This window comes from Mytilus galloprovincialis, chromosome 9 (genome assembly GCF_965363235.1).
Source record: "Mytilus galloprovincialis chromosome 9, xbMytGall1.hap1.1, whole genome shotgun sequence".
Lineage (NCBI taxonomy): Eukaryota > Metazoa > Mollusca > Bivalvia > Mytilida > Mytilidae > Mytilus > Mytilus galloprovincialis.
The window spans coordinates 81,681,346-81,705,848 of record NC_134846.1 but is presented as its reverse complement, the minus strand read 5'-3'; the positions used below and the strand labels follow the sequence as shown (position 1 = coordinate 81,705,848).

General features: G+C 31.9%; 1 protein-coding gene and 1 long non-coding RNA gene across 2 annotated transcripts; one reads left to right on the top strand and one right to left on the bottom strand.

Annotated features, from left to right (window-relative positions):
- Nucleotides 1–283: 283 nt before the first annotated feature.
- Nucleotides 284–14,534, bottom strand: LOC143046855 (uncharacterized). Its single transcript, XM_076219917.1, has 9 exons — nt 14,327–14,534; nt 13,136–13,291; nt 11,930–12,278; nt 11,067–11,361; nt 3,259–3,385; nt 2,670–2,894; nt 1,911–2,111; nt 848–1,119; nt 284–440 (listed from the first exon to the last, which is right to left on the bottom strand). The coding sequence occupies exons 1-9, from the start codon at nt 14,447–14,449 to the stop codon at nt 284–286; spliced, it is 1,905 nt and encodes a 634-aa protein (XP_076076032.1). The 5' UTR covers nt 14,450–14,534.
- LOC143047074 (uncharacterized) lies at nt 5,034–9,506 on the top strand. The gene is made up of 3 exons (XR_012969395.1): nt 5,034–5,289; nt 7,682–7,822; nt 9,393–9,506. It is a non-coding gene; the product is annotated as an uncharacterized LOC143047074 (long non-coding RNA).
- Nucleotides 14,535–24,503: the final 9,969 nt, after the last annotated feature.

Genomic DNA, 24,503 nt, shown 5'->3' with positions numbered 1-24,503 from the left:
CAACAATTACTAAAGTCAGTAAATATTAATGCGATGGTTCATTCATTGCATTAACATTATAAACACAACGAATTAATTTTTTATACCTATTTTAAGCACACAAGATTTTTTTCTCTACCTCCTCTTTATGTCTTTTTGGTTATGTAGATCTTTATGGTCTATGTTTTCTAACATCCCAGGCTTTTAAATGTTTAAGTCTACCTGTTGAATTTTAATCCAGAAAATCGTTTTGACACTAAAACTGTATAAAGTGTAAAACTTTTACAAGTATTGATATATTCATTCACAATTTAAATAACGCGTGTACCTGTTCTGTTCTTTGTAAAACAAAAACAAACAAGGAATTCATGGCGGATGCTTGGAAAATATCTACATCTGATGCTGTTCTTTCAACTTCCGGAAACAGCTCAATGTCTTCAACGGATATGATATTAGTAGTACTGAAACCAAAAACATAACAAACTTACTAGCAATTCGAGAGACGTTGGAATCTGAATAAAATTGTAATTTTTATGAACATCATCGTTTCAATATTCCTCTATTGATTCTAAGATTCACATTCAGATTAGATTCAGATATCCACGTTCAAATCAAAGAGCACTAAGAACCGAGTGGATACATTTATTTTTATCTCTTCATTTTCTATAAGTCATATACCTTTACTTACAATGTAGAACACATTCAATAACATCCGTTTTTTATTACCGAATTAGCACCTTCGGAATGTAAAATGATATTCATAGGAACTAGTAGTAGAAGACAAACATTGTATAAAAAAAGTCGGAGTTAGAAAAAAGGAGTGGAAATGCTATTTATCATTTATAAAAACTTCTTCAAGTTTTCTTACTTTATCCACGTAGTTTCATTTATAAAACCTCTTGTTAAATTTTGTCTTATAATCCACATGGTATTGTTGGAATCAGTAACAATCCTAGGAGCTGTTTTAACTCCGTGTATTAAAACATTCTTCACATTTGGTTTCTCTGTTATTATAGTAACACCATCGCTACAAACAGCTTCGGAGGGTTCGTTTGCACTATTCACAGCCATTACAGTCATTTGATATTTCCCTTCCTTTGTGGCATTATAACTTGTAGTTGTTTCGTATGTTTCTCTTCCCTATGCAATAAAACATAAACAAACAAGCAAATTTTTATTTTTTATATTGATCCATTTAACCTGTTATAGTTTAAAAGGTCCTGTTTTGCCTGTTATTTAAATTAAAGCACAAGAGACCAAATGAAAAAAATATTAACAATTATAGGTCACCGATCGGCCTTCAACAATGAACAAAGCAAAGCCCATACCGCGTGCATATTCAGCTATAAATGCCCCTAAATTACAAATGTAAAACAATTCAAACGAGAAAACTAACAGCCAAATTTATGTAAAATTGTTTCACAAAAATTCTAGTTCAAATCCTTTATGAATTTACTGACAATCAGCTTGTGATTGTCGAAGGATGTGTAGTTATATTTGTTTTGTTTATGCTTTTTTTTTAATTATATTTCAGTGTGCACTATAATCATAATCGTATTATTATATTCCATTTAATGTGTGCTGACTTAACTTTTCACAAGACTTTTCAATGTTTTATCGGACTAAGTAGTCAAACATGTTTCATATGATAACTCCTTTTTGTTTTGCCGGAACGAATTTATAAACCATTTGCCATTACCGTTTCTAGAGATAAAGTTTGAAAGCCTGTTCATATTCATTTGGACTAAAATTTTTAAATATTGGTGTTACAAATGATATTAAAACTGTGAGCTTTAAAATTTATGTAGCATAATATATAAAATGTAAGATAAATATTTCATTGATAATTGCCTCGTTGTCATTTGGACTATGATAGATAGTTGTAGTATTTTTATATTACTTTATTTTGATATAAAGATTCATATATTTACCTCTTTGCTCGACATTAAGTTTTGTTTTGTCCAGCAATCATTTGCAACAATATATTTGTAATATTTTATTCCACTTTCAGGGTCAAAGAACCCATACCAATAGAAATTCATGTTAAGGTCTTGCTGATAATCTACTTCTGGGGTTCCAGGCAATCCGTCATGAACACTTCCCGATTGTGGAGGGCTTATGTCTATTGTTATCTGCAATAATTTCAAAACAGATAATAAAAGATATAAGTAGATGGGGTATGAGTGCCAATGGGACAACTCTCCATCCAAGTCACAATTTATAAAAGTAAACCATCATAGGATAATATCTAGTTATTAAAATGACATATACCAATCTAAACAGAATGCTTACATTGTTATGCTGAATATGTCTTTTTGTCCTCAAGAACATAAAAGATGAAGTAGGATTATGGAAAGTCCAATAAGCACGATCAAAACTAATCAGCGTGTGATTACTGTTATGCATATACATTATTCTTTAAGGCATGTGCATTGAAATTTTTTTAAATCTGCAAGTTGAAAAAAGAGAATTCGACAAATGTCGAAACAAAAGGTGACAATTTAAACAGTACACCAGCTTACTATTCAAATATGATATTCGAGACATATAATAAAATTGCAATTACTTAACCATTTGTATTCCCGTTACATGTTTATACTTCATCTTAATTAATTTAGTCGCATAATTTTTGGTAAAAGGTTGGTAAATGTGCACACAATGTCATTTCAAGTATATACTATTTTACATACCTTTTTTGTTAGAATTGACTTGAGCATTGCTTTGTTAACGACTGTTATTTTAATAAAGTAGTCAGAATCATGTAAGCCTTTGTCCTTGCCAGGTGTTAGACCAGATCCATTGACTATTTCTGGTTTAACATGAAAATGTCGATGGAAACATCCATGATGTAATGTACAGTAACAGTCAGACCCACGTGGAGAATTTTTATATTTATTTTCACAATATGATAAATTCTACAAAAGAGCGTTGTCTTTATTAAAACATTTAACATAGATAGTGATGAATAACAGCTTTACAAAGGCATGAATCAATGTATCATTATTTTTACTTATCATTATGATTTATTTCAAAATTTTACAAAAATTTATATTATGCTATTTCCGAAAATACAAAACAATAAAAAGTACGTGTACAGTCTCCAAAGTTTGTAAAGATTATACACGTAAAAGTAATAAATCAGAATAGACATAAAAAGAATGGAATGCCTTTCGTCATAGTGTTTTCTCAACCTACGTTCAATTTCTAGATTTCATAAAAATCCGAATATAAACTAAAAGATGAAAAATGAAATACATATTTGTCATGACGTATAATTACAGAAGCATCTCCCTGTGCCTGTAAATGTGAACTACCATGTATCATATCAGACCCTGTGTAATTATCAAACAATTTCCAATGGACACTGTATATTCCACTATGATAATCAAACGTGTCCCATTCAAATCTGAAAAAAAGAACAGTAAAATACAGAAAATTCTATAAAAAAAAAAGTAGTTCTAAAAATTGTTCTCTCTCTCTCTTTGGTACAAAAATACCCAACTAAAACAGAATAATTGAATCGAAAAGAATACAAATAGTCTTACATCATAAAACTTCATATTTTGCCAAACTATTAAACCAATATTGATTGAATAAAAATGATCATGGCTCATTGTGAAATTCAAGTTATTTTTCATTACGATGTGTTCAAAATTTCAATCTTAGACAATTCCAGGGGGTTACAATATTTACTCTTACACAGGCAAAAATGCAACGCATGTTTACAAGGTGTTTTTGAAAACGTATGGTAAACATGCGTTTCACCATATGTTTACCATGTGTTTTGAGTAACAGGTGGTAAACATGTGTTTGAAACCATGCGTTTCCCATATGTTTGAAAAACATGTGGTAAACATGCGTTGATGAACGCATGTGAAACACATGTTTACAAAACACATGAGAAACATACGTTTGACCATATATTTACCATATGTTTTAAGAAACATGTGTTTGAAAACATGTGGTTTACATATGTTTGGAAAAACACCTGGTAAACGCATGTTTTGAGTAACACCTGGTAAACATATGTTTAAAAACAGGTTGTTAACGTATGTTGTGAGTAATACTCTATAAACATATTGATGTTCAAAAACACATATTTTATATTACTTATATTAAGTGGGCAAGAATTAAACTTCAAATAAAGGGGGGGTAGATTTTTTTTCTGACTCAGAATTTTTTTTCGCACAAAGGGTGAACAAATTTATTTAGTTTTTCGACGCTATCAATCAAATTATTTTGTCAAAATTAAACACTATAAGGTATGTTGGAAATCTACATTCAGAATAGTATTTTTGTCATCTGCATGACCAGAATATATTTTTTTTCATCAAATTGGGGGTCAGTTTTTTTTGTTGTTGAAAAAACATACCCCCCTTTTTTTTAAGTTAAATGGTCTTCCCTTAGTAAGTGTCAGATTGTCTGAGGTAGTTTCTGTCTTGTTCAATGAGGCTCATTAGAATTAGTGGAAAGAAGCATTTTAACATGTTAAAATCATGACAAACAATAGTTACTAAATTATGTCCCTCTAATCTGTCAAAACATGCTACTAGAACAGTTGTAATTCTTGGGAATAAACGTTCTTCTCAATTTCTCTTTTCTATACAACTCGCCCAACTCAAACACTGTCGACAATTATGACAACTTTAGCAAACTACTACCACTTAAACAAAACAAAAAAGAAATGTAACAAACTAATTGAATAAAGATAAATATAAGGTTATGGATGGGGGTCCTTTATATCTTTAATTTTCAGACCATTAACATTTTCTCTGTTTCTTCATTTATAATGTGTCCTTTACTTTCAACTGAGACTACTATAAATGTTATAGTAAGTAGTCTCAGCTTTCAATAATTACAATATTCAGTCTTTATAATTTAGAAGTTGAAGTTCAGAACCCCCATGATTCTCAATTGTTCTTTATTCTATCTTTTGTTGTTTTACTCTCCCCTTTCCTTTCTTTATTTTATTTATATATATACGTATACAAAATGTACGAGAGTACGCAAACCCGGAATTTTTACCGTTACCATTTTGTATACTATGACGCAATACCATGGACGCTCACGAGCTGGAGTGAGCTGCGGATGGAGGTTTCAATTTTAACCAACTGCAAGAATGGACAGAGTGAGAGATATATGGTTTAAATAACTCTGGTTGTTCAAACTGATGGTCAAACCGATAAACAAATAAATGGAAATAGATATCTTGTAGATTAACTGGAAGAAACCGGGGAACGATTGATATGAAAGTCTAACGCAACGAAAGTGTTTTTGTTTTGATGGGTGACTTGGAAAGCACAAAGAAAGGTAAAAATAAATTTATCATTCACATTTTTTAAATGGATAAGCAGAAAGATGTAAGCATTAAATTATCTCTGTCAGTGTGTCAGCCATATACCACCACACCATGCACATCGTCCATACTCTGTAAAGACATCTTCCATACTACATGATTTTTCCTACATGTACTTCAAGTTTTAGATCCATTGAGTATGTTGAGTTTATATCATAAAATATCATAAAACAACACTATCCGACATATGAATGGTATGTTTTTATCTGGGAAAAGGGGGGGGGGGGGTTACTTCCTATATTTTTATATTACAAATATGCCAAAAAATAGGGTCGCTGTTTCATGCCCTGCTGGTTAGAATAGGGTATCAGTTCCTTTTTCATGTCCTGCTTGTAAGAACAGGGTCGCTTTTTCATGACTAAATTTTGTATATACGCCAGACACGCGTTTCGTCTACAAAAGACTCATCAGTGACGCTCGAATCCAAAAATGTTAAAAAGGGCAACTAAAGTACGAAGTTAAAGAGCATTGAGGACCAACATTCCTTAAAGTTTTGTAAATTACAGCTAAGGTATTCTATGCCTGAGGTAGAAAAGCCTTAGTATTTCAAAAATTCAAAATTTTGTAAACAGTTAATTTATAAATATAACCATATCAATGATAATTCATGTCAGCACAAAATTGCTGACTACTGGGCTGGTGATACCCTCGGGGAAATAAATCTCCACCAGCAGCGGCATCGACCCAGTGGTAAAAAAACTCATCATAGATACCAGGACTAAATTTTGTATATACGCCAGACGCACGTTTCGTCTACAAAAGACTCATCAGTGACGCTCGGATCCAAATAAAACTCACTCATAATCTTATATAAGCCAAAACAATCATTATCCAGTTACAAAAGAAATATTACTAAATGCATGAAGCCAGACACAAAAGAATTTTTACGGTTTACGAAATAAATATACAAGTCACTTTATAAAAGGGGGATGCTATGTTATTAAAATGTATACTATTTTTTTCGGGTCATTTTCATCGTGGAAAGGCAGATCATTAATCGTGTGGCTGTAATTCTATAGAAATTAAATAATTTGGGCATTAGATGGTTTGATAGACATGTAAATAATTTAATGTATAGATATTCCCCATTTCCATTCTCAATTTTATTACCTATAGGTGTATTAAAGTCAGAATTGACACGAATACAGCACAAAATCGTGATACATATATTCTTGCTGTTCGGTGTGAGCCAAGGCTCTGTGTTAAAGGCCGTACCTTGACCTATAATGGTTTACTTTTATAAACTGTTACTTGGATGGAGAGTTGTCTCATTGGCACTCATACTACATCTTCCTATATCTAATGTACATATAACATAAAAAAAAAAAAAAAAAATATCCATAGGTTAATGTATGATTTCCACTGACCAAATTTGACATCTTTGTATAACTTCAAATTCCTTAATATCATGTTTATTGCCCAAAGATTGGCATTAATTTATTTATAAATCATAACAAAATCAGAGATGCAACACAACCACTTTCATTCATAAAACTGTCGTATTGGTCATATTGATTTGGAATGATGCAGAAGAACATTAAAATAATGAAATGCTTTTTGTAAAGTCATATTTTTTAGGGCAAATCTGTTGGTCTTATTTTGAAATGTCAAAGTGAGGCAATTTCGCTAGTTACATGTATCATAAAATATAACTTCCTTTTATCATGTTTCTGCAAATTTGGTCTACATAAAGGTCCAAAATTTAACTTAGTTTGATTTTAACAAAAATTGATTTCTTTGGGTTCTTAGATTTTCTGAATCTAAACATGTACGTAGATTTTTGATTATGGGCCCAGTTTTCAAGTTGGTCCAAATCGGGGTCCAAAATTAAACTTTGTTTGATTTCAACAAAAAATTGAATATATGGGGTTCTTCAATATGCTAAATCTAACCATGTATTTAGATATTTAATATTTGGGCCCGGTTATCAAATTGGTTCACATTGAGGTCTACAGGGTCTAAAATTGAACATTATTTGATTTCATCAAAAATTTAATTCTTGGGGTTCTATGATATGCTGAATCTAACCATGTATTTAGATTTTGGATATTGGACCATAATAGATAAATTCAATTTAAACATTTTAAGTTTTTAAGTTTAAGTTCTTAGACCACATTCATTCTGTGTCAGAAACCTATGTTGCGTCAACTGTTTAATCACAATCCAAATTCAGAGCTGTATCAAGCTTAAATGTTGTGTCCATACTTGCCCCAACTGTTCAGGGTTCAACCTCTGCGGTCGTATAAAGCTGCGCCCTGTGGAGCATCTGGTTTACTAAACATAGGTACATAATCCTTAAATCAGTAAATTGTAATAAAATCAATGTTTTAATTGTTTTAATTTCAGAGGCCATTTCTCCACAAAAACAAGCTAAATGTCAATGGGCCTGATGAAGTTGAGCTTTTTTGGACTTTTGGGAGAAATGGAACATATTAGTGATATTACAGACACAGTACATAGACACCAGCATGAGCAAGTTAAGACAAGGTATTATGTTATACAATGTTATAAAGAATATATATATTTATGAATGTTTTATTAAGTTGTGACCTCAACCAATCAAATTATATCACCACTAAATGAAGTGGGTGGTAAACAGGATTTTCCTTGACCAAATTCACATGTAAACATTAAAAAAATAACATAGAAAATATGATAAACAAATTCAACATTACCACCTTAGCAATTCAGCAAAAATATCAATATGAAAGTGTCACAATGCCATCATCTCACTTCGGCTTAATCAAAATTTGCACCACTGCGTTAACCCATTGCACATCAGCACGACATTCGCGGTGCAGAATCATACATGTGGAATTACAATGTTACTTTCGCAGTGCAGAATCATACATGTGGAATTACAATGTTACTTTCGCGGTGCAGAATCATACATGTGGAATTACAATGTTACTTTTGAATTCTTTGTCCTCAACAACAAAAAAGTAATAGAATTTAAAACATAATTTTTTAGTAATTTGGATTATCAGGAAGTTTATATTAGTTGGACAAAACACATTCACATGTACATATATGCTTCAAAAATGACATGTATAGTATATCAAACAATTAAAACTAGAGAAAGGTGACAGTGGAGGATGCAAACAGAAATTGTTTCCTTTATTAATTATAATGAGTTATTTGAAAAGGAAAAAGGTAACTGTTTTAATATGTATTCTGATATTATGTGATTTTCAATGGTTTTTAGTTCCCTTCCTATGGTCTGTCCATCCAGTTTTTCACACTTTTTTATGCCCCATTTATGGGCATGTTGTTTTTCGGTTTGTGCGTCAGTTTCTCTGTCTGTCTTTCTTCAGGTTAAAATGTTTGGTTTTGGTAGTTTTTGATGAAGTTGAAGTCCAATGATATGATCTGTCTAAATTTAATGCCAAATTATAGTTTTGTTCCCAATTTCATGGTCCACTGAACAAAGAAAATGATAGTGCAAGTGGGGCATCCATGAACTAGTCTATGGACACATTCTTGTTTCTTCATGCTTGAAAGAGGAACGAAAGATACCAAAGGGACAGTCAAACTCATAAATCTAAAACAAACTGACAACGCCATGGCTAAAAATGAAAAAGACAAACAGAAAAACAATAGTACACATGACACAACATAGAAAACTAAAGAAGCTTGAAGATATTGATATGATATTGTTTTATCATGACAAGTTACAGATCCAGTTTAAATTTTGTTCTGTTTTAATGGTTTTGAGCATAATAATGGTCCTTGGTCTTACAAAATTCACTTAAATAATTAATTTTTAACACTTTTTTTAATCATTCTTGAAGATATTGATTTAATATTTGTTATATAGTTTACACCATGACAAGTTATAAATAAAGTTAGAAATTTGTTCCAATACAATGAAATTTAACTGGTAGGGAACTATATATTGTAATGCAATACTGACAGAATGCTTGTAAATATACAGATGTTCATGTAACACTGAAAGTAATATAATATTAACCTTAATTTCATTATTTTGCTTGTTTTAAAATCAAGATATATTGATAGTGGCTGTTATAATAAACTTTGCATCTTGCGTTTATTTCAGAATCTGCCATGGAAAGAAACTGTTTAAAGAAGAAAAAAAAGATGAAGAAAGACTTTAACTTGTGTTACATTTTATTATACTAATAACAAATTTCTAAAATATATTCTGTTACCAAAGATGAGAATTTATTATCAATCATGCCATTTTAAGAAAACATGCATGTACAATGTATAGAAATTGGTTTAATTTTAAACTGATGGGATGGTTAAGGGGTTCTCATCTTAATGATATAACTTGTAAGCGCTCTTAAAAAATCCTTAAAACAAGAGTGTGTCCAAAGTACACGGATGCCCCACTGGATAAAAAATATAATTAGGCATTAAAATTAGAAAGATATAATATCACTAAGTTTCAAGTTGATTGGACTTCAACTTCATCAAAAACTACCTTGACCAAAAACATTAACCTGAAACATGCACTTTCATTTTCTATGTTCGTGAAATTGGGGTCAAAAGTTTAATTTGGCTTTAAAATTAGAACGATCATATCATAAGGAACATGTGTACTAAGTTTCAAGTTGATTGGACTTCAACTTAATCAAAAACTACCTTGACCAAAAACTTTAACCTGAAGCGGGACAGACGGACGAACGAACAGACGGACGAACGAACGAACGGACAGACGAACGAACGGACAGACGGACGGACGACCGGACGCACAGACCAGAATACATAATGCCCCTCTACCATCGTAGGTGGGGCATAAAAACCATGTCAAAGTGCAAACTGTATAGCTGTAGATTCAGACGAAATGCTCATATGATGCAATAGAATTGATACCATGAAAGTTTTATTTCAAAAGTATAATTCACGTCAGGACAAGTTTTGTTCATATATCCTACATGTTATTAGAACACCTCAGTTAGTCTGAAAGTGCTTGCCTTGGGTGCAGGAGGTTATTAAAGGTTCAAACAGGGACCGAGTCAATGCAAAGACTTGAAAACTGGTATAAGCTGCTTTGCTAGGCAAAAAACATTAAGAAGTAAGAGCAAAGACTGAATCAACACATAGTCAGAATTTTGTGTCCAGGTTGGGTGACATATCTTCCTGCAAACTGTTACTTTGTGAGTTAGGGTGTCAGTCTTATACAAATTAGGGTTGGAGCTCATTTCTGATTATCATGATCATATGGCCTGAATATGCATCTGACCTGCAACTGGAAGTAAAGCAACCATGATTCAAACATATGTTTACCATACGGTTTATGATCATCTGTTTACCATATGTTCTCAAACATATGGTTACCATGAACATGCGTTTATCATGTGTTTTCAAACGCATGTTTCACATAAACATCCGTTTACCATGTGTTTTCAAACGCATGTTTCCCATAAACGCATGTAAACAATATGTTCTCCAAACATGCGTTTAACGTACGGTGCTCCAAACATGCGTTTCTGATATGTTTAGAAACGTACGGCAAATTCCTGGTAAACATGCGTTTACATGCGTTGCAATTTTGCCTGTGTATAAATCAATAATTGAAAAAAAACATATAATTGCAACATTCAGAATAATAAATCAAATAACAATGAGAGCGAGATATACTATATACTACCTTTAGAATAAAGTGCTTTTTCTCGCGGAGTAACAAAATGTGTAAGCACTCTTTTGAAAAGTTATAAGAAACGCACTACTTGTTTTTCAGGTAACATATTGCAAATGTAAAACTCACGTCATAGATGTCAGATCTTGTTGACGATGCACGAATAGTTCTGATTTGTTACCGTACGACAACCAAAGATTTTCAATAGCTGGATAAGAAGTATCCTTGTAAATCGTTATCTTATCCTCAGTATATTTTCCAATAATGTCAGTAGCTTTTACGCTGATATCAAGTTTATCTCCATCATCCCAGGATATATTGAGTAGCGATGCTTCCCTTAATGTTTCTTGAACTTCTGTGTAACCAATTGATGATTCAATATTCGTTCCAGTAACAGTATAGTTGATGTCAAATCTTACAATGCCTAGAAAAGAATAAAGTGTATATTGAGAAGAAAAATCTTTTTCAAACATTGATAAAAATGCTTATTAAATTTAAAAAATCCTTAAAATAAAATAAGTAAATTTAGCAAGGGTACGATTTGGCAGGTTGTTCTGAGATAAAAAAAAATGTATCAACTTGATGAATAGACATTAATAAATATAAAACAAAAGTTTTGTTGTCTAACTTTTTTATCAAGCTTAATGTTTCCTAGTCCAAAAAAGACCCCAAAAAAATCCTTTTGATATCAACAAAATAACATAGAACAGAAGATTATTCAAAGAAACACGTATTTTTCAAGGAAAAAAGACATTTTATTTTGACTCATTGTGTAAGCTATGACTAATAGTTATTGAGATAAAAAAAAAATTGTGTGAGACAATATCATCAGTAGACGATATTTTCGAGGGTTGGTTCTTATCTATATATAAAACAGCAGCCTGATAAAGTAAAAAAAGTATCGGTATCAATGTCAGCACCGAATGATTTATATTGGCTACTGTATTTCCTTGCAGATGACTTTTAATATCACTGATAACAAAATAATGTACCTTTTACATTGGGAAACCATTGTACAGTTCTTCGTCCAAACCTATCATCATAATCATGGTCAACATGTTTATTGGTATCTATTTCATTCAGCCATTTGTAAACATCGTGTCTTTCATTCATAAACCGCCCAGCCCATGTCACATTCAAAGGACTAGTATCAAATACTACCCAAGTATAGTTTGATTCTAATGTGCTCTCAATGACAGTCGTTCTGGTACCAGGTGTTGTTTCAACAAATGACTGGTTGTCGAAAAGGAATAAAGATCTGGTAGATTTATAATTTCCGGCTTTATCAAAGGCGGTCAGTAAAATGGAATACATTCCTGGTGTTGTAACATTTAAACTACTCTGGGAAAAAAAACGATGTTCTCATTTGATACACCATACATATACTGTTTTCCTTCTTTCTTACAATACGCATGAAGATTAAATCAATGTATTTGTATTGATATTCAATTTATATCTTTATGTGCATGAGATAAAATCATTTTACCCCTATTTTGACATTTTTACATATTTTGTCTGTTTGTCTTGTTCACACATCGTTGTCAATATATTGGAATTTGATGCAACTGTCATACAAGTGAGAGGTTTAGCGCTATAAAACCAGGTTCAATCCACCATTTTCTACATCAGAAAATGCCTGTACCAAGTCAGAAATATGACAGTTGTTATCCATTTGTTAGATGTGTTTGAGTTTGAATTTTCCCCGGAGTTAAGTGTTTTTGTGATTTTACTTTTTTCTCAACAGTGCAACGGGGTTGCAATAGTAACTTATAGAATTATAGAAGCATCTCCCTGTGCCTGTAATAAGATAAACGGGGTACCATTTGTCTGCACCAAATGCGCTTTACGACATCCAATGTTTCGTCAGTTATGCTCGAGGACAAAATATTTGAAAATCAGTATAGCGAACTTTTAGACTTTCTTTTATTTGAATTTATTCATTTTCGTTGTTTAATGAGAAAAAAAGAATTATAAAAATGAATAAAAGGACTCAATGAAATACCATTTTTTGAATACGTTAATATCAGAAAGTAGAAAGTCATGATTCTTTTGATCGTTAAAATGGCTGCATAGTCTAAAGGCTTGAAGCAATGACTGAAATTCAATGAATCCAAACGTTTAAGTTATCTCAATACTCTGATTTAATTAGCAGCTGCATGTTAAATACAAAAGTGCCAATATTAGTAAAATAATGTTACCTCTAGATTCGAGTCTGGTGTTCGAAAGGATGAAAAAAGCATATCTGCTTCGCGTAGAACATTTCCATGAGGTAGTAAATGATAAACTTCATATTCATATCTTTCTATATCTGCCAGATCATCATTCCACTGTTTCCAGGAAAACGGTATTCTATTCTGCAAAAGAAACCATAAATATTGTATAATTTCCATGAATATTCTCGCAATGATGATTAGAACTTTCTAACAAGTTTTACTCAATACCTTCACAACCAAATGTTAAGATTCCATTGCGGCGTATGCTCAAATGTTTAGAAATGCTGGTGATTTGTTTTATATATTTTATCGACTGTTCAAGTCTCTCAAGGGAAGTGAAGATCGTTAAACACCCTTATAGTAGTAGTTTATTTTACTAAGTTATATCAAAGTTTCATATACTTTCTACTTGGACCATATTCATACAAACTTTTGCTATTACTGAATGCACTATGTATATTCTGCTAGTTGGCTGCAGTGCGTTTTTCGTAACTTTGGAGACTCTTTCATGAACAGGCAGTTTGAGAACAACCATTTAATTTCATGAAAACCAAATATGTGTACCTTTTTTTTTACATTACACGATTATTATGTGTTTTGATATTTATGTGATATCTCAGTGTTAGTTGTATAATTACAACATGCCTGTGTTATATAATTCAGAACTTGTTAAGGAAAGTTGAAACATGTGATGCTGTTTACTTGTTAACTTTGTTATGGTCCCCTCTAATACAGTTTGTTCGAAGTATTCCATTGACGCCCTAGTTAATATATGTTTCATTCGTTGAACACCATAATACTGGTGATACTGGCCTTGTTTATCACAGTACCCTTCTAATTACTCTTATCTTACATATACCTCTTATTTTATTTTTTACAGTATCAGGATCGTTAAAGACATTTTAATGATATAGTTTATCTACCTACATCATAGGTATTTGAATCTGTGAGTAATGTAAACATTAACTACTGAATTGCTTTTATTTTTTCCCAGATTGGAAAAACTGAGCATCAATTTCAGTTTTCAAATGGTAGAAAAAATTTTGATTTATTCAAAAACATTCCGAGGTAGTTATCAACATTTTACCATTTTTTACAGTTTCATTCATTGGCTTGCATTCATTTTTCGAAAAAGTATCTTAAATAAAGAAAGACGATTGAATTTTAGTAACAAACCTCATATGTAACGTCTTCTACATCTATTGGTGTCTCTGTACAATTGGTGCCAAGTAATTGGAAACAAGGATAGAAAGGAGGATTTAGATCCCATTGCACGGTGTAATTTCTGGTTGTAGTCATACCTGTCAGTGAAACATTGACTGTGGTATTCAATTCTCGGTTGATATATGTTAGATAACCACCATTTCTGATTTCAATTGAAAATATTAACCTGCAAAAATCCATTGTTTAATATTAGCAGGAGGAACCGTGGTTATTGTACTGAAGTATTTTATATCTTAAAGTTGGTCGGTTTGTTTGAATAATTTTTTTTGGTATACTTTTTCTTTTTCTGTTTGCCTCTTTTTATCTTTTTTTCAGCAATTTTCTTCAAAAAACACTTGATCTTAATCAAGTCAGTCATGCCAAGAAAAGGCGGGATTATTTCTGTTCACGAATTTTTTATAGTAACCGAAATGTATCTAAATTTGTCATTATCTATATATATACCTATATAAAGAGATTGCAACCTACTCGTATACTATTAAATCGCATATATATATGGTTTGCAATGTGTTTGTTGTTTATATGCCTTAATGACTATATTATATGAAACTATGTTTTGTACAATTTGGAGTTTAGTATGGCGTTCGTTATCACTGAAATAGTATATATAATTGTTTAGGGGCCAGCTGAAGGACGCCTCCGGGTGAGGGAATTTTTCGCTGCATTGAAGACCTGTTGGTGATCTTCTGCTGTTATCTGTTCTATGGTCGGGTTGTTGTCTCTTTAACACATTCCCTATTTCCATTCTCAATTTTATCTACTCACCTATCACCATGGCCAAATATTGGTATTGATATAGAGCTGTTATTGGAACGTGTCCTAGAACATATGTAATTTATTTTGATTGGATCCTCCTCCAAGCCAGGACAGTTGAAAGAATGGGTATTACTTGATGAACCTACAACGTTTGTATATTTGAGTATTAAAAATTCAAGCAGCTGTAGTAACAAATTAATTGATTAGATAACAACTAAGATGACGAAAAGCAACAAATTTTTAAATAACGACGAAGAAATTTAGTAAAATACTTTCGACAAACAGGTTTCAAGTAATACATAAAATAATGAATCATAAAAACATACACATGTCAATGGCAGAAGACATTGAAACAATAATTAAACTAATTTTAAGTAACTCGTGAATTCGAAATAAAACAAAAGGGTAATATCAGTTACTTCGGAAAGCTAAATATTTAGTTCCCCCAATGTGTAATTCATGTCAGATATATCTGACGTTTATCCTTCACTTTAAACTATCCAGTATCAACTTCCAATAAATTGCATGCGCGTGAAACGTTTCACTGAAAACAATCCTGGTGTGAAATTTAATAATAATCAGCAATAAAACGATCTTCAACTTTTTCTACTTATAATAAGAGTTATTTTCCTTTACCAACATGGCATCTTTGATAAGTTATATATTTCTCCGTTGTTTTGCTGTCAACATACTAATTTTTTGTTGGTATCTTGATTTATCTCTTTTATATTTTAAGCAGTTTACGAGATTTTGACATCGATAATCTCCTGTCACCTTAATTCGCTAAAATCTTTAGTAGCTACTGCAAGACTATAAACAGCACAAATGATCAGCAAAATAAGTGAACGAAGTAGAAAACGTCAGTCGAATTCCAAATGATGTTATTGTTCTTTAATGAAGATATGTGTTTTTAAAGATCTGTGATATAGGGCAGCAACTCAAGTAAGGAATATAATAACAGTTTCAATCATAACTTAGATAAATGTGTATCAATCTGATGCGTTGAGCCTTTTTAAACTGAATTTTATAGTTTGTTTTTATGTTGTGTTGTTACACCATTATCCTAGGTAAGGAGAGGGTTGAGCGCTCACAAACATGTTCAACCACGCCACATTCTTTATGTGCCTGTCCCAAGTCAGGAGCCTGTAGTGCTTGTCGTTGGTTCCTGTCTGTCATATTTGTTTTCGTTAATTGTTTTGTAATAAATTAGGCCATTTGTTTTCTCAATTGAATTGTTTCATATTTTTCACGTCGGGACCTTTTATAGCCGACTATGTGGTATGCGTTTTTCTCATTGTTGAAGGCCAAACGGTTTCCTATAATTGCTTACATTCACTTTATTTGAACTTTGGATAGTTGTCTCATTGGCAATCATGCCTCATCTCCGTATTATATATTTTGATATTTACACTGTTGAAAATATCAACAATAAGTCCAACAAAACATGTTAAACATGTCAAAATTATCATTTGCGAACACGAACTCCTATAGATCTAAATGCTTTTTAGAAGATTTCGGAGATTTTGATTAACTTGTAGTTCTTTTCTGTCGTCATTTCTCTCTATCTATCATAGTTAAAAATACCCCTCAAAATGGTAAAAATTGTCCAGTTTCTAAGGGACTTTTCATAGATTATTATTTACTTTACGCTTTTGTCCAATCAGCTTCTTTTCGGGCTGTGTAATTTTAGTATATATTTAATTAAGTATGCAATATATTAAAGGCTTAAAATTAAAAATGTCCAACAAAAATACTGACCTCCAAGGAAAATTCAAAAAAGGGAATGTCCAGGATAACAGACCAAATCAAATGCTATCAATTAACGGAACAAGTGAATACTCAGAATAAACATTACATTATATGTATGGTATACATTATACATGTATGTGTTTTCAAGGGAAAAAAATAATCCTTACGATATTAATTGCGTATCTCCTCCATTGACATTTATCTTTATGTGCTTGCACTGACTATTAATTATTCTATAATGATGTGTGTTATAAATTAATTGTCATTAAAAATGATTGTTATCTTTGTATGAAATTTTAAACACACAAGGGTTCTTAATTGGTAAATAAAGAATTTATATTTCTATTAATTTTCCAATATTTTGATATAATGTCAATTCCATACTGAAAAACACTAAAATGCTTGTTTTATTTTTTATTTCCGCATCCAATATCCTTCAAAATACTCATAAAAATATCTGTTAATATTCGACAAACCTTAACTTATCCCTTTATATTCATTTAGGTTTCTTCTGTTTGATATATCTTTTATCACAAATAAAAATCTATTTACCAATAACATATTCTAGCTTCATTTCACCATAAACTATTCCATAGTCAAAATCGGTCACAAAGTGATTTTCTCCACTCGGGTCATGTGCTGGAGGTGTACCAGAAGCCATAAACTTTCCATGAAACTCTATCTCTGCAGCATTGAGGTCATTCTTGTTTGTGAATCTGGTCGGTTGTTGTCCTGTATCACTAGGATCCACAGGGGTTGTGACAATATCTTCGGACGGATTGTGTAGCTTGATTTCAGCAAAAAGAATGTCTGATTCTTCTGTGACTATTAAATGTGATCAGGATAGTACATTAAGAACTGGTGTTGATACTATAGTCAAAAATGCATCGAAAGAAAACTCTGTAATACTGATCTATAATGTCAATGAGTTTATTTACTGAAAAAATATTACACCAGGGTTTTCGATATCACAAACTTGTCAAAACTTTTATTAAAGTTTATCATTGGTACAAGGACATAATTCGTAAATGTATACCAACGTGCATACATCTTAGTTCAGATATTTCATATCCCATATTTTATGGCAATATTCTATACAAAGCACAAAATGTCGTCATTCAACACAAAAGCTAACCAAACCTTTAAACGGACTTATTCAGAAGGGATTTTACGATACTGTCAGGTCGTTAAATAAGGGATATTGATTCACTCATACGGTCTTTGAAAATAATAAACACATTTATTCCAAAACCAGTTGTTCGCATGATATGGGTTATGTCTTTCTCGTATATTTGATGATTGATTGATTGTTGCTTGCTTTACGCCGCATTAACACAAAAAGGCTATATCGCGGTGATAGCTATATATATATATTTTATGATGGCATGATACTAACCCCAGATGAATTGTACTTGATTGCCATATAATGAAGACATAATATTACAATCAGTTTAATTGAGGTCTGGAGCTGGAAAATCGATGACTGTAGTCACTGTTAGTACTCCTTTGTTAATCTTTGTTGATTATTGTCATTTTGCTTAGTTTCTTCTGTTATCTATTCGAACATCGGTCTCGGACTTTTTAAACTGAATTTTACTGTTCGTATTGATGTGTGTTTGTTTATTCTACATTGGCTTGAGGTATAGAGGAAGGGTTGAGATCTCATAAAACATTGTTTCACGCCACAGCATTATTGCGCCTGTCCCAAGTCAGGAACCTCTGCCCTTTGTTAGTCTTGTATGTTTTTTTTTTTTAAATTTTCGTTCATTACTATGATTCGGAGTTTTGTGTGACGTCGATTTTCGCTGAACTAGTAAACATTATTATTTAGGGGCCAGCCCGCCTCTGGTTGCGATATTTCGTCGCTGTGTTGAAGACCCGTTGGTGGACTCCGGCTGTTTTCTGCTCTATGGTCAGGTTTTGTTTCTGTGACGCATTCCCTGTTTCCATTCTCATTTTTGTCATATGTCTTCGGTCATTGCAAGGACCCCAGTTTCCAAAACGCTATTACTGTAAATGTTAAACTGAGGAATAAATACCATAACTTACTTAAAAAGACTAGACAAAGGGACACCAGTATATTTCCTAACAGTAATACTAGGAAACAGCCAGAACTTCGATAGAACGAACTCGTCTGGCCACTATCTAAATAATTTTCATGTGCACTTCTTTGAGTTATACCACATCAAATACGTATAAAATCTAACAATAACTCATTATTCTGTTGACTCCATTTGATGTCCATTTATTTGATTTTTGGGCTGAATGACTCTCACTGTACATTCGTATGGGCGGTTGTTTTTGTTTTTGTTTTTGTTTTTCAGTGGAGAAATTATTTCAGAAATTGCAGAGCATAGGATCTTGACATCCCATTATTGTATATCGTGTTTGAAATACAGGTAAAACCATGTTTATTCCGGACGAGTTGCAACGAAATCTGTTAAAATTGCTTTCAGTGACATGTAGAGTATACATCAAATAGACAACGACCCAACAACACAAAGACAGAGATCATTGGAGGTCAAAGTACAATCTGTTACAAGAGACCCGTGTCTATGCCATATACCGCGCTTTAAATCGCCTGAACTTAGATTAATTTTAAATAAGGGAAACGATAAGCGGAAGATACCAAAGCCCGGCACCGAAAGGAACAATTAAAACTCACTATCTGAAGAGAAATCGACAAAACCATGCATGACAAAAACCAAAAAAAGGACGAAAAGACCAATAACAATCTACAAAACACAATATAAAAACCTAATGACTGATGAATACAAAACCGAACAAAAATCAAACAAGTTAAGATGAGAGACGAATTTAGTGCAATGTATAGAAAAAAAAATCAGATGTTCCAAACATATGGGTGTATTTAACTGTATGGTAAGTGTAAATATGTACATTTTATAAATATGATGGGTTTATAAAGAGGGAGGTTTATTTAGAACACGGATTTAATACTTAAATAAAAAGATCAAAAAGTATAATTTGTGCGGTTCGTGTTGCTCAGTCTTTAGTTCTTTGTGCTGTGTTTTGTTTACTATATAATTGTTTATCTGTTGGACTTTTTTTCTTTTTTTATCCATGGCGTTTATTTTCGACTTATGAGTTTGAATATCCCTTTCTCTTGTCGAATAACAATGTCCATATATTTGGAATACATCAGTCTGTAGTAAGATATCAGAAAAATACATTTTTTTTGCCTACCTATCCGCATTAAGTCATTTGACTTTGAGTAAAAATTGGCTGAATTGTCTCATTTTCAAATTATTAACATAGATAATGAAAAAACGCGTTTAAAACTAGAGGCTCTAAAGATCCTGTGTCGCTCACCTGTATTTACTGATGCTTTGGAAATCATGTAAAATAAGGTTTAAATCATAATTTATAGTATAAGATATCATTAGATACTATAATAATATCTAAGATAATAGCAAAAAACTGCAAAATTTCCATAACATTACTAACTGAGGGGCAGCAACCCAACAACTGGTTTTCCTATTTGTCTGAAAATTTCAGGGCAGATACAACTAAATCTGATGAACATTTTTGCCACCAGTCAGATTTGCTCTAAATGCTTCAGTTTCAGAGATATAAACCAAAAACTGCATTTTTCCCTATGTACTATTTTTAGCCATGTCTGCCATCTTGGTTCCCGGGTAGGGTCATCGGACATATTCTATAAACTAGATACTCTTATGATGATTGTGGACAAGTTTGGTTACATTTTGTCGTAGTAGTTTCAAAGAAGAAGATTTTTGTAAAAGATTACAAAAATTTAAGAAAAAATTGTAAAATTGACTATAAAGGGCAATAACTCCTGAAGGGTCAACTGACCATTTTGGTCATTTGACTTATTTGTAGAACATTATTGCTGTTTACAGTTTATCTCTATCTTTTATAATATTGAAGATATTACCAAAAACGTCAAAATTTCATTTAAATTACCAATTAAGGGGTAGTAACCAAACAACCGGTTGTCCGATTCATCTGAAAATTTCAGGGCAGATAGATGTTGAGCTAATAAACAATTTTAACCCTTATCAGATTTGCTCTAAATGCTTTGGTTTCAGAGCTACATGTATATGCCAAAATCTATATTTTACCCCTATGTTCTATTTTTAGCCATGGCGGCCATCTTGGTGGGCTGGCCGGATCGACGAACACAGTTTTTAAACTACGTACCACAATGATGATTGTGGACAAGTTTGGTTAAATTTGACTTAGTAGTTGCAGAGGAGAAGATTTTTGTAAAAGATAACAAAAATTTACGAAAAATTGTTGAAAATTGACTATAAAGGGCAATAACTCCTTAAGGGGTCAATTGACCATTTTGATCATGTGACTTATTTGTAGATCTTACTTTACTGAACATTATTGCTGTTCACAATTTACAACTTTCTATAATAATATTCAAGATAATAACCAAAAATTGCAAAATTTCCTTAAAATTACCAATTTAGGGGCAGCAACCCAACAACGGGTTCTCCGATTCCTCTGAAATTTAGCTCTAAATGCTTTGGTTTCAGGGATATAAGCCAAAATCTACATTTTACCCCTATGTTCTATTTTTAGCCATGGCGGCCATCTTGGCTAGTTAGCTGGGTCAACGGACACAATTTTAAAACTAGATACCCCAAGGATGATTGTGGCCAAGTTTGGTTTAATTTGGCCCAGTAGTTTCAGAGGAGAAGATTTTTGTAAAAGTTAACGACGACGGACGGGCCAGGTGAGCTAAAAAACGAAACGAAAAGGAAATGATGTAAATGAGTTACACAGACTGTTAAGTGCATCCATCTTGCGTTGTAACAATTGAAAAATCTATATAATGGAAATACTTAAATGCAATGTGCCATGGAGATAGCATGATATTAGCTGCAGGATAACTGTTTTTTTGTTTTCTCAAAATATTGTATTGTTGTTCTACAATTGTATACTGAAATGACAATATCATATAGTTTTTTCATCAATTTGTAAGAAATAACTTCTTACTTGTATCACACTGACTACCACCGAATCCTGATGTACAAGAGCATGTTTCTACTGTTTCATTTGTACATTCTCCTGGAAAGCATCTGGTACTGTCAGATCGCCAGGAACATGCCTCTGGATAACGAAAGTATATATGTGATTACAAATCTCAATTCATCAGCATACAACACCATGTTAAAATTTTATACATATTTTCGTTTTTACAATTTTTGAAAAACCTCTATACACCATCAAAATGAAAGTGCCTTCATAACTTTAAGAAATGATTCATTGTTTTAATCAAAATAAAATAAGAGGTCTCCTGATGTTACTTTCATTGGGAGAAGACATGAAAAAAGAAGCAGTGAAAATAAAAATAAAAAGATAACACAGTATTACTTGTTCAAAATTCCTAGTAAAAACGGATTGGTATATTATTGCACTTTGTAAATACAGCTGTTTCACAAACCACGCCTCTTTTGGAGAGATATATAATATTCATGATAGGTATTTTGTTTTGTTTACCCACTTAACTTCCCGGGTATGATCTTTATTTCATCTCGTATATACATAACTTTGGAAGGTTACTAGTATAAAAACACATATATAGCGGCTAAATTGAATTATCAGAAAGACCAAAATGAAGGAAGGGGTAGTACAGAATTTTAGTATAAGTTCAAAGTCTTAGAAGTTTGGGTCATATAAATGTTGAAATTACGCCGCACAACCCTAAATTTTGACATTTGAAAAAAATAGTAGTGCATATGGGCTTCCCCTTCTAGGATATAATTTTTACAAAAGTTCATAGAAAAGTGGTACAGTTTTACCCGTAAAAGGAGTTTCTGGATAGTTAACAAAGGTACCAGGATTATAATTTGGTACGCCAGACGCGCGTTTCGTCTACTTAAGGGCATACGATACAGTTACAGGGAAGGTAATGACGTTGCTAACGTAATTTGTTATTTTCGCGACGTCAAACTGTGACATATCGGGAAGAGATGCATTTTTCGACTGATTTTTATCATTCAAACTGATTTAATTTGAAAACGAGTTCATGGACCCCTTTTTTTCAAAACGGCATTTGGTTTCATTTTGCAGGGAGATTATGTGACCCAAATTTTATAAAACTGTAAATAGAGGATTTTTTTTAATTGTGATAAACAAGCAGTAAAAAATTACGTTTTTTCCTCAATTCATGAGCATTTGATAAATATGAGTCATTTCTGAATAAAAAAATGCATATTTTTTAAAAATATTTATAAAATACAGAATACAGAAATTACCGATTATTTAACAAAAAACAATTTGTTTTTATCTTTTATAACAAAAAAGTTATGTCTTTCTTCCGAAAAAGAAATTACGGCCACAAATCTGAATTTCGAGCAAATATACAAAATTTCGACCTCATTTTACGCAAAAAGTAGCACATGAAGGTATATTTTTTATTACATATTTGATTTAATCAGGTAAAAAATAGCCTGTATGCAAATTTTCATGAACTTGTAAATACAGGATCAAAACTGTATCGTATGCCCTTAAGGGCATACGATACAGTTACAGGGAAGGTAATGACGTTGCTAACGTAAAATGTTATTTTCGCGACGTCAAACTCCGACATATCGGTAAAAGATGCATTTTTCGACTGATTTTTATCATTCAAACTGATTTAATTTGAAAACGAGTGCATGGACTCCTATTTTTTAAAACAGCAATTTGTTTCATTTTGAAAGGAGATTATGTGACCCAAATTTTATAAAACTGTAAATAGCGCAATTTTTTTAATTTTGATAAACATGCAACAAAAAATGACGTTTTTTTCCTCTATTCGTGAACATTTGATAAATATAGAGTTATTTCGGAATAAAAATTGCATAATTTTTAATGATACTTATAAAATACAGAAATTACCGATTATTTAACAAAAACCATTTTTTGTTTATCTTTTAAAACAAAAAAGTTATGTCTTTCTTTCGAAAAAGAAAATACGGACACAAATCTGAATTTTGAGCAAATATACAAAATTTCGACCTCATTTTACTCAAAAAGTAGCACATGAAGGTATAATTTTTTTTACATATTTGATTTAATGAGGTAGAAAATAGCCTATATGCAAATTTTCATCAACTTGTAAATACAGGTTCAAAACTGTATCGTATGCCCTTAAGACTCATCAGTGACGCTCATATCGAAAAATTTATAAAGCCAAATAAGTTCAAAGTTGAAGAGCATTGATCTTCCAAAATTCAAAAAAGTTGTGCCAAATAAGGCTAAGGTAATCTATGCCTGGGATAAGAAAATCCTTAATTGTTAGAAATTCATTGTCTATATTAACAGAAGTGCAACCTAAAATTCACAAATGTTATCACAGGCTACGTATTCGTATATAATGCGAAAAACTAATCTAATCAATTTACAGTGATCGCACACTTACAATATTGTCAAAACATAAAATTAAATAACAAATTGAAATGTTTAACTAAAGGAAAGGACTCTCTGATGATCGCAGGCATTGTTTTCTGATTTTGTTTAGTTAGAATAGTTGTACAATAGTCACTTAAACTAGTGCATGGTAAACTTTCAATAAATTTCCAAGCTTTATTTTGCTTCTCTTCGTTTATCTATTTTTATATTAAAGAAGCAGTGCTTTTGTTGTTTC